The following is a 14974-nucleotide window of genomic DNA, read 5'->3' on the forward strand; positions in this document are numbered from 1 at the left end:
AGTACTTTCTAGGCCTGGGGGCCAGAGGACACCTGTCTTAGATAGATGGCCTTGAGTCTAGTACAATTCTTTATTTCTGCTTAGCAGGAGGAACCTAATTATAGCTTCACATGACACTAATTATTGCTCCTTCCACAGCTCCACTGACGGAAAGTGGGGTGCTACAAGAACAGCCCCCTTCAAAGAGCTGTGGTTTCCATATTGTTTGTCGCCTCCAAACCTTGTGTTGAAGTTTGATCTGTAACTGTGTTGAGAGGAGGTAGGGAGACCTGTGAGAAGTGACTGGCTGGGTGTACTTGTTCTTGGGGTCGGAATTAATTTCTGTGAGAGTGTGCCATATTGTTTTGTTTCTTCCTCTTTTGTCTTCGTCTGCTTGTCCTGACGTGAGGCCCTCACCAGAAGCTAAGCAGAGGCTGGTGCCACGCTCTGAGCCTCCAGAACTCTGAGCCAAAAGAGATTTCTGCCTTCATATGCCATGGAGTTTCAGGAGTGTTGTTATACTAAGAGCAAACAGATAATATGATGACGTTTCAGAAAGCTTGCCAACCAACCTCTACAACCTTCCTTGCCCAAACAAGTCAACCATTGTCTCACTGAAAAATAAAAACTGATAGCAGTGTCTTACTTTACATTCTTTGGGGAGAAGGTCCAAAGGGTCAGCCTGTGGCATGTGACCTTCTTTATTTGAATGACACTAGAAACTGCACATGTGAGCAGGTACTGAAGCTGCAGGGCCTGGGTTCAGATCCTGATTGTACTTTCTAGCTGTGGGACTGGATCGTTTAACCTAAGGTACAGTTCCATTCTGTGGGAAATAGTGTTTATCTCACAAATCAATTCAAAGCAAGCTCTAAAGTAGGAGTGGGCACATAGAAGGCTGTGTTAGCTATTGTTTTATCACTTGCCTAGCTACTTCAAGGTAGCTAGAGAAAGCAACAGAATTCCTAGTTCTCATTTTTGTTTGTTTTGGGGGACAGGGTCTCACTGTATAGTTGAGTGGTCTACAACTATGTAGGCCAGGTTGGTTTCAAATTGACACCTCCCTAGTGCCGGGGGTTAAAGGCATTTGCCACCATGCCCTGCCTCTCTGCTCTTCTTTAAGGGAGATTTTATTTCAGAGTGTAGAGTATTTAGCTGTGCTAAGGGATTGTGGAGAGGAATTGATCATTATCCAAGTCATATCTTCTTGTGGATAAGGAAATGCTCAGTGGTGAAGTCAAGGCCTTGCAGGGGTAGGAAGACTGGAGTTAAGCCCCACCCCCTTACCTGGAAGCGATCCTGCTCCCAGCCTGTCAAAACCATGTGGTAGTTCCAGGCTTGCTTCTGTCCACTGTGCCCTCAGAGCTCCTTGAGGTTCGAGGTCTTCTTGTTCATCTGCGTTCCCAAACTTGATGCTAGGGAGATGTGGCTGAATTGAATGAGAAGAGACACTTTGGCAAATGAGTGGGGCCCAGATGGCTATGGTCACTGTGGGCATGCCAGGTCAAAGGACTTTGGAAGGGGCAGCCAGCTTGATCAAGTCTGGGTCCAGCCACAGCATCCCCCAAAGATCTGCCTCATCTTCAAACTTGGAGATTCTGACCTTCAATAACTGACATACACATTTCAAGTTATTTTATTAAAAAAAAAGAAGAGGAGGAGGAAGAGGAGGAGGAAAAAGGACCAAACAAAAAGCCCAACCCAAGGAGGAGGAGAAAGGACCAAACAAAAAGCCCAACCCAAGAACTCTTGGTTCTGGGTGTCTGGGAGCAGCTTAGGTGTTTAGGGAAGTAGACTGGAAGACAGTATCGGACCTCTGCAGCTCTGGGAAGAACAAAAGCCCAGGCGCTGACAGGAAGCACGGCGTTTTCCCAGGACTTAGTCCCTCTCTGGGGCTTGTGGTCATCCACTTCACACAGGTGGGGGGCTCAGCCCCTCAAAAGACAGGTGGGGTTCTCAGTCCCCAGAAAAAGGCAGGGTAGGCAGTGTTGGAACACCCTTGGATCTCTTGTCAAAGTCACCAACCAAGTGGGAAGGAGGAGTGGGTGGCGCATCAATGCCATCCCAGAAAGTGGGGTTCAGGCGACACTGGGGTGGCAGGCTCAGATGCAGATGCACCTCCATTTGGACACAGGGCTCAAGCCTGTGGAGAATAAAAGGGCCCTAATGGAGCAAGACCTGGGTTCCAGGAGGCAGACAGAACTCAGGTACCCTGGGGGATGCGGGACAATGCTCGGATGGGTCGAGGGGGAGGATTATCCAGGACCGGTTCCGGCCTCGACCGCACCCCACCTCGGCGCTTCTGCTTCCGCAACAGATAGTTTGAATACTGCACCTCGGGCATTGCCAGCTTGAGGCAGGCCTCCGTGGCGGGGCCAGCACCGCCGCCCGGCAGGTCATAGCCCATGATGTCCACTTTGCGGCTAGGCTGCCAAGGCTGCAGCTGCTTGGTGCGAATCTGGGCGGCGGGTCGCAGCACCGGCTCGTCGCCGAAGCACCGGCGCAGCAGCCGCTGGCGGGCCTCGCGCAGCTCGCGCGCCTCGCGCTCCACGCAGGCGCGGCCCGCGCGCGCCACGCGGCGCCAGAAGGTGGCGTTGAAGTGGTCGTAGAGGCCGGCGTCGAGCGCGTTCCAGGCGCGCGCGGCCCGCGCCAGCGCCTCGGGGATGGTGGCCAGGCGCGAGGTGGCGGCGCGCGCGTTGAGCTTGGCGTAGAGCACGTCGTCCAGGTCCCAGGCCAGCAGACGCCGCAGGAGCACGAGGGACTCGTCGAAGTACTCGGCGATCATGACCAGCGAGAAGACCTCCTCCACCTGGCGGATGAGGCCCGCCAGGTAGGCGGCGTCCTCGCGTGGGCTGCGCTCGTTGTCGCCTCCCAGGTCGTAGGCCAGCGTGTTGTGCGCGAACATGGCAAAGTGCTCGCCGGGCCGGTAGTAGGCCTCGGGTGCGCGCAGGAACGCCTCGAGCGACGCGTTGGGCACGCGCCGGAAGGCCGGGCAGTACTGGTTGTAGTAGCTGAAGAGCGACTCGAACATGGCGGCCGGCTCGCGCAGGATGGTGACGTAGACCGTGCCCGGCGGCATGAGGCGCTCGAGTTCGGCGCGGTCGAAGCGCAGGTGGCTGGCCAGCATGTGCGGGGGCCGCGTGGCCGGGTGCACGAAGTGCGCCGAGAAGTTTCGCGGGTAGCAGAACTGGTGCTCGCAGCTGGGGTGAGGCAGGGCCACGGTGAGATTGTGGCGCTCTGCGAAGCGGAACAGGATGTTCTGCACCGTGGTCCCCGCTGTCTTGTGAGTCTTCAGGAAGGCCACGGCCGTGTGCTTGGCACGGGGGGGCGACTCTCGCAGCGGCGGGCAGCTCAGAGGAAACAACTTGGGGTACCTGCAAAGCCCAGGGTGTGTGAGAGGAGATAATGCAGGGGAGCGGTGAGTTTGGGGGACAAGCGTGGCCAGTGTGCAAGAGTAGACCAGCCTGGGCTTTATCGTGTGATAGGAGAGATCGGGTGGCAGGTAGCCTTTAAGATGAGCCCCACAGGGCTTGGTAGCCTTTAAGATAAACCCTACGGCTGGGCGGTGGTGCCGGCGGCGCACAACTTTAATCCCAGCACTCGGGAGGCAGAGACAGGTGGATCTCTGTGAGTTCGAGGCCAGCCTAGGCTATAGAGAGAATTCCAGGATAAGGCACCAAAACTACACAGAGAAACTCTCTCAAAAAAAAAAAAAAAAAAAAAAAGAAAAGAAAAGAAAAGAAAAAAGAAAAAGATAAACCCTATGAACACTTGCTGCGCCTTCAAGAGGAACCGGATTCCATTCCCAGGACCCACTCGGCCGCATTTGTAACTCCAATCCCACAGGCCCTCTTCTGGCCTTAGATGGCACTGCATGCAAAATTGCCCATACACAAATGAGGGTACTTGGGGGTGTGTGATGTGGTGGGGAGGAGGTAGTAACCCGGGGAATGTGGTGGTACACACAGGCCTTTAATCTCAGCACTCGGGAGGCAAAGCTAGGTGGGTCAAGGTGAGTTCAAAGCCAGTCTGGTCTACATAGTGAGTTCTTGGGCAGCCAAAGTTACACACTGAAACTGTTTTTAAAAAAAAGTAAAAAAAAGGGGAGGGGGAAGCAGTGGTGACACACACCTTTAATCCCAGCACTCAAGAGGCAGAGGCAGGTGATCTCTGTGTGAGTTCAAGGCCAGCTTGGTCTACAAAGGGAGTTCCAGGGCAGCTAGGTCTGTTACACTGAGAAACCCTGCCTCGAAAAACCAAAAAGTAAAATAAAACAAAAAACTAAAAATAAAAAGGAAAAAAAAAAAAAGATGAATACCCATGCTGACCTCCTGATAGTGGCACCCTTATATGTATTCTCTTTCCACTGAGCGGGGCTAGACTTAACTGATGTAGTGTATGCAATAGACTAGGGTAGAAATGATGAAGTATCATCTCTAAATTATTTCATTTTTGGTTTCAAGTCAGGGTTTCTCTGTGTTGACTTGGCTGTGCTGGAACTCTGTAGGCCAGGCTGGCCTCTAACTCAGAGATCCACCTCACTTTGCCTCTGGAGTGCTGGGATTAAAGGCCTGTGCCACCACTACCCAGCCACCTGTTAATTTATAGCAGAGAAAGGTTAATGGTTTTTCTCTCACTGTCTCCAGGATTGATTGATTATTTGTTTGTTTATTTTTGTTTTTTTGAGGCAGGGTTTCTTTGTGTAGTCCTGGCTGCCCTGGAACTTGCTCTGTAGCTCAGAGATTGGCCTGCCTCTGCCTCTTGAGTGCTGGGATTAAAGGCCTGTGCTGCTACCACCACCACCACCACCACCACCACCACCCCCACCACCACCATCACCAGGTTAATTTTTATTTTATTTTTTTGTTTTTCTTTTTCTTTCTTCCTTCCTTTTTTTTTTGTTTTTGTTTTTGTTTTTGTTTTTGAGACAGGGTTTCGTTGTGTAGTTTTGGTGCCTTTCCTGGAACTCTCTCTGTAGCCCAGGCTGGCCTCGAACTCACACAGAGATCCGCCTGGTTCTGCCTCCCCAGTGCTGGGATTAAAGGTGTGCGCCATCACCGCCTGGCCTATTTTTTTGGTTTTTCAAGACAGGGTTTTTCTGTGTGTGTGTAGCCCTGGCTGTCCTTGAACTTGCTCTGTAGACCAAGCTGACTTTGAACTTACAGAGATCTGCCTGCCTCTGCTTCCATGTGCTGGAAGTAAAGCATCACCGCCACCGGCCAGGATAATTTAAATTAGAAGGAGGCAGGCAGACTTTGGTCAGTCAGCCAGAACCCACACAATGACAGCCCCAAGAAACGAGAACCGAGCCCATCAGACGCGTGAAGAACTAAGTCTGCCAGGCTCCTTGAGTGGACTCTTTCAGACCCTTCAGTCAGTCCTTAGCAGAGACTGCAGGTCTGCAAGACACCGTGACTGAAAACCTACACAAGACCTGGAGTCAGGAGTTCTTAGCCACATTTGGATTCATGACTCATAGAAATGGAAAGAGAATAAATGTTTTTTGATTTCAGTAGCTGTTTTGAGGATTTCGGTTTGTTTTTTTTTTTTTAATTTTTATGACTTAATTTATTCCATGTGTGTACGTGTGCAAGTACACATGTGCCATGGTGTGCATGTGGAGCTCAGGACAATTTTTTGGAATTTGTTCTTTCTGCCTTGTTGAGGCTAAGACTTTCTTTTTTCTGTCTCTGTGCTGAGTAGAGCAGGCTAGTTGGATTGTGCCCTTCTGGCTGATTCTCCTGTCTCCATCTCCCATTTCTCCTTTAGAATTCCAGAATTCAAAGCTGGAGAGATGGCTCAGCAGTTGGGAGCACTGGCTGCTCTTCCAGAGGACCCAGGTTCAATTCCCAGCACCCACATGGCAGCTCACAACTGTCTGTAACTCCAGTTCTAAGGCTTCTGACACCTTCATACAGATATACATGTAGGCAAAACACCAATGAACATAAAAAATTACATATTAAAGAGTCCTGGGATTAGCCAGGCAGTGGTGGTGCATGCTTTAATCCCACTCTGGATCTTGGGGAGTTAGAGGCCATCCTGGTATACACAGTGAGTTCCAGGACAGCTACATAGAGATACCTTGTTTTAAAAAGAAAGGAAAAAAAAAAGAGTTCTGGGATTAAAGATGTGAGTCATCACACGTGGCCTTTCACTTGGGATCTGAGGCTGGAACTCCAGTCATCAAGCTTGCTTGGAAAACACTTTTCCTGCTGTGCCAGCTCCATTTTTTTTTTTTTTTTTTTTTTTTTTTTTTTTTAAGAAGAGTTAGTGTGTAGCCTAGTGTTGCTCAGTCTGCTTTTGAATTTGTGATTCTCCTGTCTTGGCCTTCTGAGTGCTGGAATTACAGGCGTGAGGCACCAACACCTGGCTTCTCTGCTAAGTTTTTTTTTTTTAAAGATTTATTTATTGTGTATTCAGTTTGCCTGCATGTCAGAAGAGCCACCATGTGGTTGCTGGGAATTGAACCCAGGTCCTCTGGAAGAGCAGTCAGTGCTCTTAACCTCTGAGCCATCTCTCCAGCCCTCTCTGCTAAGTTTTAAGGTTAAAAAAAATTGTTTTGAGACAGAGTCTCATCTCACTATGTAGCCCTGGCTGTCATGGAACTTACTGTGTAGACCGGGCTGGCCTCGAACTCACAGAGATCTGCCTGCCTCTAGCTCCCAAGTGCTGGAATTAAAATTGTGCACCACCACCACCCAGCCTAAGGTAAATTTTAAATGTAGAAATAGTGTAAAGGCCAACAGCCCTTGGAGATCTTTGAGGGATCTTACTTTAAATGTATAGAAATTGAGGACCTGAAGAGAATCTGGAGCCAACTCTAAGTCACCAAATCTTGTTCTGTCTTCTTTCTCATTTCTTTAACTCGTTCATCACTGTGGGGCGAGGTTAACATCAAGCTTTGCAGCAATACATTGGTCGTTCTTGATGCATGTTTCTATTAAGGTCTTTGGAGAGCCACTTATTTATGTGTGCATTTCTTGAGCTTTTGCTTTGTACTAGGCATCATTCTAAACTTAAGTATAGCCCTTATGGCATTTTCATTTCTGTTCCTACATCCTGAAGCAAGCAAGGATGTTTGGAATTACTAGCTACCTATCAGATGTGGGCAGGCTTGGAATCACTTCTGATTCTTCCGTACTATCCTAAGCATCAAGCGACAAGGGCAGTTCTAAACATCTTGAGAACGCCATGGGGGAAATTCCTACCTGTAGCTAGTTTGGGCTCAGGATAATGTCTATATAGACATCATCTATAAAACCAGAAAATCCGCCTGGCGGTGGTGGTGCACGCCTTTAATCCCAGCACTTGGGAGGCAGAGGTAGATGGATCTCTGTGAGTTCCAGGCCAGCCTGGGCTACAGAGTGAGTTCCAGGAAAGGCGCAAAGCTACACAGAGAAACCCTGTCTTGAAAAACAAAAACAAAAACAAAAAATAGAAAATCCTTTGGCAAGTGACACTGGGTCTATTTATACTATTCTCAGGAAACTATGTGGAATATGGGAGAAATTGACACCTTGACAGGTGCAGGGATTTGGTGGGTTCACACAGGGAATCAGGAATAGAGACCAATTCTCATTGCATGGTGCCCTCTATCAAGATGACCAGAGGGTCACACACCCTATAGGTGACTACATGTCCTCAGAAATAAATAACTGTGTCCCAACCAATGGACTAGTAAGTTGTTTGCAGGATTTAGGATTTAGCTCAGTTGGTAAAATACTTGCCTAGCATTCTTGAGACCATGGGTTTGATCTCCAGCACTTCCTAACTTGGTGTCTAGGTGTGGTGGTATACACCTGTAATCCCAGCACCCAGGAGAGGTAGGAGGATCAGCAGCTCAAGGACAGGTAGAGTAGAGTCATACGCCTTTAATCCCAGCACTAGAGAGGCAGAGGCAGGCCAATCAAGCTCTGTGAGTTTGAGACCATCCCAGTCTAAATAGCGAGTTTCAGGAGGAGATTTTTGGTTGCAAAAGAGAGCTTTAAAAAAGGCTACAAAGGCCGGGCGGTGGTGGCGCACACCTTTAATCCCAGCACTCGGGAGGCAGAGCCAGGCGGATCTCTGTGAGTTCAAGGCCAGCATTCTCTACAGAGCGAGATCCAGGACAGGTACCAAAACTACACAGAGAAACCCTGTCTCAAAAAACAAAAAATGAAAAAAAACTACGAAGTGAGACCCTGTCTCAAAAGAACAGAGCAACACAAACTGTTTCCAACCCCCTTTAAGGAAGTGTTCAGCTGTAACACTGTAGGAAAGACAGGCTAGGTTCAAATCTTGGCTAACTAACTCCGTGACTGAGCAATTCACTCAGAGTCCAGTCCTTGCCTGTCTGGCGCTAGAGCAGTGATTCTCAATCTGGGGGTCGAATGACTTTCACAGGTGTCACCTAAGACCATTGGAAAACACAGATAGTTGCGTTATGATTCATAACTAGCAAAATTACAGTTACAAAGTAGCAACAATAATTTTATAGTTGGAGGTCACCACAACATGAGGGACTGTATTAAAGGGTCGCAGAATTAGGAAGGTTGAGAATCACTGCTCTAGAGGATAAGTATAGAAAGTACTTTTAAATTACAGGAAGAGAGGGTAGCCCAGAGAAGCCTTTTGGTTGCTCTGGACTACAGTATCTCCTACTGGGCCATACCCCCACACTGAAGTCTTCCCACTTACCAACTGAGCTGCGACCCCTGGTGGATGAGGAGGCTTATAGTGCTGCACCCTAGCACCAATAGCAGGATTTTCCTGCGGCTCATCATCGTGGTGGACTGCTGCAGGCACTGGAGGATGGGTGGCATGGTGGAGTACTCACTCCTGGACCAGCCAGGGCTTCACTATCCAGGATTCCTTTACCAGCACTCATGGGGGGTCCTGGGGTTCTGGTAGCAGGGCCAGTGTTCCCAGAAACCTGTCAGAACAAGGAAACAGACAGGTTTGCAGTGGGCAGAGGAGCTCTTCCAGGCTTAGTAGGACTTTGGCAAAAGAGAGCCTAAGTGAGTGGAGTGAACAGAGATGCCAGGGTAGATTGAATTCCACCTCCTATCACCAAGACCCTATCTCCTCACTGTCCAGATAAACCAGTGTTGGGTGGAATTACAGGTCTGGGACGTGTCCAGCACTCAAGACTAAAGCCACTCTGTCTCTTGAGTCCTGCGTGTTTACCTCTCTGACTGTATCTAACTTGTCTTTGTTTCACAGCCATTTGAATCCAGCTCTGCATCAGTCTGCCATCAGCAATAGCGTGTGGTTCAGGACACAAGTCTCAGTCCAAGATTTTCCCTCTTCCAGGACTCCTTATCTGACTCTTCGAGCCAAGGGGTGGTCCCGAGTCCCCTGAGAATAAACTCCTCAGAAACAGCCAAGCCCTCACCTCCTTCAGTCGGATTGGTACTTCAGGCCTTCTCTGTTATTTATTTATTTATTTATTTATTTATTTTTTATTTATTTATTTTTTTTTTTTTTTTTTTGGTTTTTCGAGACAGGGTTTCTCTGTGTAGCTTTGCGCCTTTCCTGGAGCTCACTTGGTAGCCCAGGCTGGCCTCGAACTCACAGAGATCCGCCTGGCTCTGCCTCCCGAGTGCTGGGATTAAAGGCGTGCGCCACCAACGCCCGGCTTTATTTATTTTTTATTTTTTGGTTTTCTTGAGACAGGGTTTCTCTGCGTAGCTTTGGAGCCTTTCCTAGAACTCACTCTGTAGCCCAGGCTGGCCTTGAACTCACAGAGTGCTGGGATTAAAGGTGTGTACCACCACTGCCCAGCTTACCCTTCTATATTATTACTAACTCCTAATATCATAGGTATTTCCTATTAAGCAGATGATGAAAATGGGGTGCTAAGTGGTGATGGTCAATTGTTCATAGTCACACAGCTAGTTATAGAAGTCTGGAAACTCAAATCTACGCTTATTAAAAAAAAATTTTTTTTTTTCAGATAGACAGGTCTTACTGTAATAGTCCTGGCTGGCCTGAAACTTGTTATGTAGTTCAGTATGGCCTCAAACTCAGAGATCCACCTGCCTCTGCTGCCTGAATGCTGAGATTAAAGGTGTGCGGCCCCAAATCTAGCCAGATCTACTCTTCTGTCTCCAAAGTCCTTGTTCTTAGAGTTTATGTGAGCTGTTCCCATTCAAAACTGATTTTTTTCAAGCTAGAGGGATATCTTAATGGTTAGGCGCTCTTCTAGAGAATCTAGGTTTGATTCTCAGCACCCACATGGTAGCTCACAACTTTCTGTAACTCCAATTCCAGGAGATCTGACATACAGATATACATGTAGGCAAAACACTCATACACATAAAATAAATAATTTAAGAAAACCGTATTTTTTCATCCCTGCCTGGTCTTGTAGTTCTGCATGCTTCTGAGCCCTGAGCCCTCCTGTTTGTGTCGCTGCCTGGGACTAAATCCACCAGGGGAAGGAGGACTTGAAGCCCTGGAGCCCTGTCTGGATTCAATCCCCAGACACCCAGAAAGGTGGCTCCATTGGCTGACTGGTGCAGGTGCTTAGCCAAGGCAATGGGACAGCAGCCAGGGTGGGGTGGGGCAGAGGTGGGAGAGTAAAGACATGTCTCCAACTTCTCTGCTGAGACTTTCCAGAAGGAGATGAGCCTTCATTCTAGGGAAGAAGAGGGAGAGAGGAGGGCTTGATTTCTGTCCAGGCTTTCTTTCTCTGCAAGAATGTTGGCAGTTCAGGTGGAAAATAGCTTCTGCAGCCATGCCTGCCCCCAAGCTAGGGTGAGTCTGTTTTACTCCTGGGGTGTATGTGTGGGTTCAGACTCAGCATCAGCCCTCACACTACTCTGTGAAGGGGAGGAGGGTTTGCAACCTTAGGAGAATATGCATGGATATGGAACTAGGACACCTGGTCCCAGGAGGGATGAGGTAACTCTGTGGTTCTGGGCTTGGCTTACAGTTTCTTTCTTTCTTTCCTTTTTTTTTTTTTTTTTAATGCCCCTTTCCTGTTAATCCCAGATTACCCTTAAATCCATTTAGGTGGAAAGATGTCCTGTTTACAATTCTCCTTATCTCCAGGCCCCATCTTCTGATTTCCTCCACCAGCCTGTGAGATAGTAATCATCTTGGAGCTGAGAGAGCCAAGGGTCTGGCCACAGAGGGCAACCAAGGGCACAGCAGAGGCAGCCTAAGTCCTCCCTAACTTTTGGGAGGCAGAGCAGAATTGGTCTCTAGTAGGAGGAAGTCAAATTCTTGGCCTTTTGAGGACTCAAAGTTTCTCTCTGTCACAAGTCCTGCTTGGAGAACTTGGTGAACAGATGGTTTCCCAGGAGATAATTAGAGGGCAAGTCTATTTCTACCTCCCTTAAACATGCTGAAACCATCCCATTTCTGAGAGGAATCTGAGCCAGTCAAGGAGGCCAAATGTAAGGTGAGCTACAATGGATCTTTCCCTGTCATAGAGAATGAGGGTGCTGCCTGGTACTACCCATTCTAACAGGACTTTATCCACTGCCTACAAGGCTTGGATCTGGGGAGCCAGCCAGATTGCTGTCTAAGGTTTGAAAGGGGGACAGGCCTTCATCAATATAGGAATTCCCTAGACGCCAGTTCCCAGGAACGGGAATACCAGGGATTTTGGTCACTGGCAATGATCATCACTTTCAGATACAGCCTAGACCATTCTAGCCCACAATCCCAAGGACCTTCCTGGGACTGTAAGAACTAGCCACCCTGCCTTGTGACATCCTCCTAGGCTTGATCTGTCCTTTCATCTCCTATTCTGTACTGTAGCTAGTTCCACTCTTCAGAGCACAAGGCAGATTTTTTTCTTCATGACAGACATTCAGGTATTTGAAAGCAAGAACCCTGTATCCTGTATGTGAGCACTTAGCCAGAGAAACCATTGCTGGTCCAGATAGATAGTAGTGCTTGGGTACTAGGCAGGCAAGCCTGCCTTCCCTGGGTCAGGTCATTTCTGCTGTTGAGAAGGACTCCGCAGTGAGGGCCTGGAGGAGTTCCCTGGGCTGAGTTTTCCTCTGCTCACTGAAGCAAATTGGTGGCCATGCTGCTGGTGCATGGCTTTGGAGGGATGGCCCTGGCTGCTGCCCAGGGAGGCTTTACCTACTCTATCTCTAGCGTCTTTTCTAAGGAGAGAAAGAGGTCCCCTCACCATCCCCAGCAGGTCAGGGTGCCAGCGTTATCAGAATAGCAGTGCTAATTTTAGTCAGGACAATCTACCTCAGGCTGCTGCCCAGATTTGTAAATTGCTTTCTTTTCTCTGGGGAACCAAAGAAGAAATGGTATCACCATCCAGAGCTTTGAAAACTAGCCCAGATGTCCACCCTTCTCCCAAATGATCTCTTTCTCATCTCCCCTCAGAGCTCCAGGGCTGATGCTGATGTCTGGAGGAGTGGTTCCGAGGCCTGGACCACTGGGAGCTGTCCTCCCAGTGATGTGGAGTCTTAACCTGACTTGGGGCATGGCGTAGCCCAGGTCACACGGGTCCCCAAGAGAAAAAGGCCGAGAGGGTAGCACAATAGGGCTTAAAGAGATTGAATATCTTCCCATCTCTTCTTCCCCTGCACCAGGTTTCCCCGGTCCTCTCTCTGTCATCCACCCCCGCTTTTATCCATGCCTCGGAATTCTCTTCATTCTCCTTTCTCCATCACTACCCACTCCCACCCCCACCGCGCCCCACATTCCCTTAATTTCCTCCCGATCTCTCCTAGAGACCTGGTCACTCTAGGGAACAGGCCAGATCACCCACTTCCCCGCTTCCCCAGGTTACCGTGCCACCCCCTCCAGCTCTCTTGGCACTAGGCCCCCAAGACACTCTTGCAACTGCCCAGGCTCCCATTCCTTTTGCAGTGTACGCTTGTTTCCTCCGGCTCCCGGCTGGCTACTGCAGTACTTACGCAGGCAGGCTCTGTCTCCAACTTGGGTCAGGGGCTACCTTCCGCTTCCCCTGGGCCCCTTGTCCTGAAATCTGCCGGGTCTGAAGGTAACGGGCCCTACACGCTCGTGCGGGTAGCTTGCCGTGCTGCGCCTGGATGGGATCAGGTGGCAGCGTCTGTGTCTGTCCGCTCAGCTCAGCTCAGCTCTGCCCGCCCGCCCGTCCCCCATCTCACACCGGGGGCGGGGCGGGGGCGGGGGCCTGGCTGCTCAGGGGAGGGGGAAAAGGAGAGCAGCAAGGGGAGGGGGACCCTGTAGCATGCCCGCTGCTGCTGAGCACTTTCCGGTGATACTGGCATCTTTGGATGCAGGCATCTTCCCCTTGCAATCTTGTAGAGAGCTCAACACCATTGTGCTTAACACACTTTTCTCCATCAGAAGTGAAAACCGAGGCTGGGAAGGTGTCAGTAAACTTGAACATTACAGCATTACTGAGTCCCATTGGTCTCTGGAACTTTTTGAGGTTGGGTTGGTTAGAAGTTCAGGTACACTTGTCCTCTCCTTTATTTCCTCTCTCTTCCCCTCTACTTCCCACCTCTACTAGCCCTGTCTGGTCCTCTTCCCTTCTAGCTTGTCCTGCAGCTCTCCTGAGGCAGCTCCTAGTAGTTCACCCATGCCTTGCTAGGACTCCAGAGGTCTCACTTCTGACTAGAGCTGTTGCCAGGTCTGGGGTCTCTCTGCCCAGGCACCTTGCACCAGGAACCCAAACCCCAGTTTATTTCTGGTTTCTGCTGTTACTTCATCCTGGAGTCAGGAGCAACTTCCTGAGTCCTGTTTCTTCCAGCACAGAAGCGGGCAGCTATTTGCTTGTAGCAGCTCTGTTTGAGAGAGAGCTCCTGGTGGATGTCTAGCAGCAGTACCTCCCAAAGCCACATTCGATGCCATGAGCCCACAGTTGGTTCTGGGGCTGGCATGGGCTGTCCCCTTCATTCTGGGCAAGGAAAGGATCTTCAAATAGGGTAGCCACCCAACACTGGAACTGAAAGGGACTGCACTGGTCCCTTCTGGTCTCATACAGCCAATAAGTGGGCATCTTGTAAGGATCCTTGCCAAGGAGAAGGGAAGGACTTCAGAGCCAGGGAATCTTGGACATGTCAGATTCTGTTTTCTCTCAGTCTTTACCTTTGCAGTTTGGTGTCCTATCTGCAATACCAAGACCACTGTGAAAAAATCAGATCCTGCTTAGTGTGTCCTTTTCTGGCCTTCGTTATATTACTGATCCACCTGCTCTGTTGATCTTACCTTAAAGACACTGCCCTCCCTCCCTCTCTGTCTGAGCACATTGGGGCCTCCAGCCTCAGGTGACCTACTCCAGGCTCTCTAGTTACAGGAAGCAGAAGAGACTTCCTTTGGGCTGCAAATGGTCTGCCCGAGTGGACTGACAAGCATAAGGAAAGGCCACCACTGTTCTTGATGGGAATCAAAAGGGGAAGGGTCAAAGCTTAGATGTGGGTGAAGAGAAAGAGAACCAGTCCGTCTGTCCCCCCCCCCATCCTGTACTTTCTTTTGTCTCTCTCAAACCTCACCTCTCCTGCATCTTGTGTGCTGTCCCCCCACCCCCTCCCTTTCCAGTTCTCCTTTATGGACAGCTGGTGAAATGGAGGTGGCTAGGAAGAGAAAAGATCTGAAGCATGTGGGTGGGAAATGAGACCATTTGTGTTCCTCTCTCTTATTCATCACACAAACAAACAGGCTGTTATTGAGAGGGTCAGAACTAGTGGGAGAAGTGTGGAGACAAAAGTGAATTGGTGGATGTTGGGCAGGCAGGGGTCATGGTGTCTCGCCCTAAGACAGGTCCTGAGTGGTTTGGGCTTTTTTTGTTTTGTTTTCCTACAAGAAGATAAAACCCATGGTTAGATTCCCCCCACCCCACCCCCATAATAATTTAGTAGGTGCCTCCTGGATGATAGATAGAAAAAGATCACCGGATGGTGGTGGCAGTAGTGGTGGCGGCGGCGCTGCCGCCGCATGCCTTTAATCCCAGCACTCAGGAGGCAGAGGCAGGCGGGTCTCTGTGAGTTCGAGGCCAGCCTGGGCTACAGAGTAAGTTCCTGGAAAGGCACAAAGTAACACAGAGAAACCC

General features: G+C 49.6%; 1 protein-coding gene across 1 annotated transcript; it reads right to left on the minus strand.

The window, feature by feature from the left end:
* Positions 1-1434: 1434 nt before the first annotated feature.
* On the minus strand, positions 1435-13051 carry Gal3st3 (galactose-3-O-sulfotransferase 3). Its single transcript, XM_028892847.2, has 3 exons — positions 12855-13051; positions 8659-8893; positions 1435-3353 (listed from the first exon to the last, which is right to left on the minus strand). Exons 2-3 carry the CDS (start codon positions 8781-8783, stop codon positions 2183-2185), a joined length of 1296 nt encoding a protein of 431 aa, XP_028748680.1. The 5' UTR covers positions 8784-8893; positions 12855-13051; the 3' UTR covers positions 1435-2182.
* Between the last annotated feature and the right edge of the window lie 1923 nt (positions 13052-14974).

The sequence above is a fragment of the Peromyscus leucopus genome, chromosome 1 (assembly GCF_004664715.2).
Source record: "Peromyscus leucopus breed LL Stock chromosome 1, UCI_PerLeu_2.1, whole genome shotgun sequence".
In the NCBI taxonomy this organism is placed as follows: domain Eukaryota; kingdom Metazoa; phylum Chordata; class Mammalia; order Rodentia; family Cricetidae; genus Peromyscus; species Peromyscus leucopus.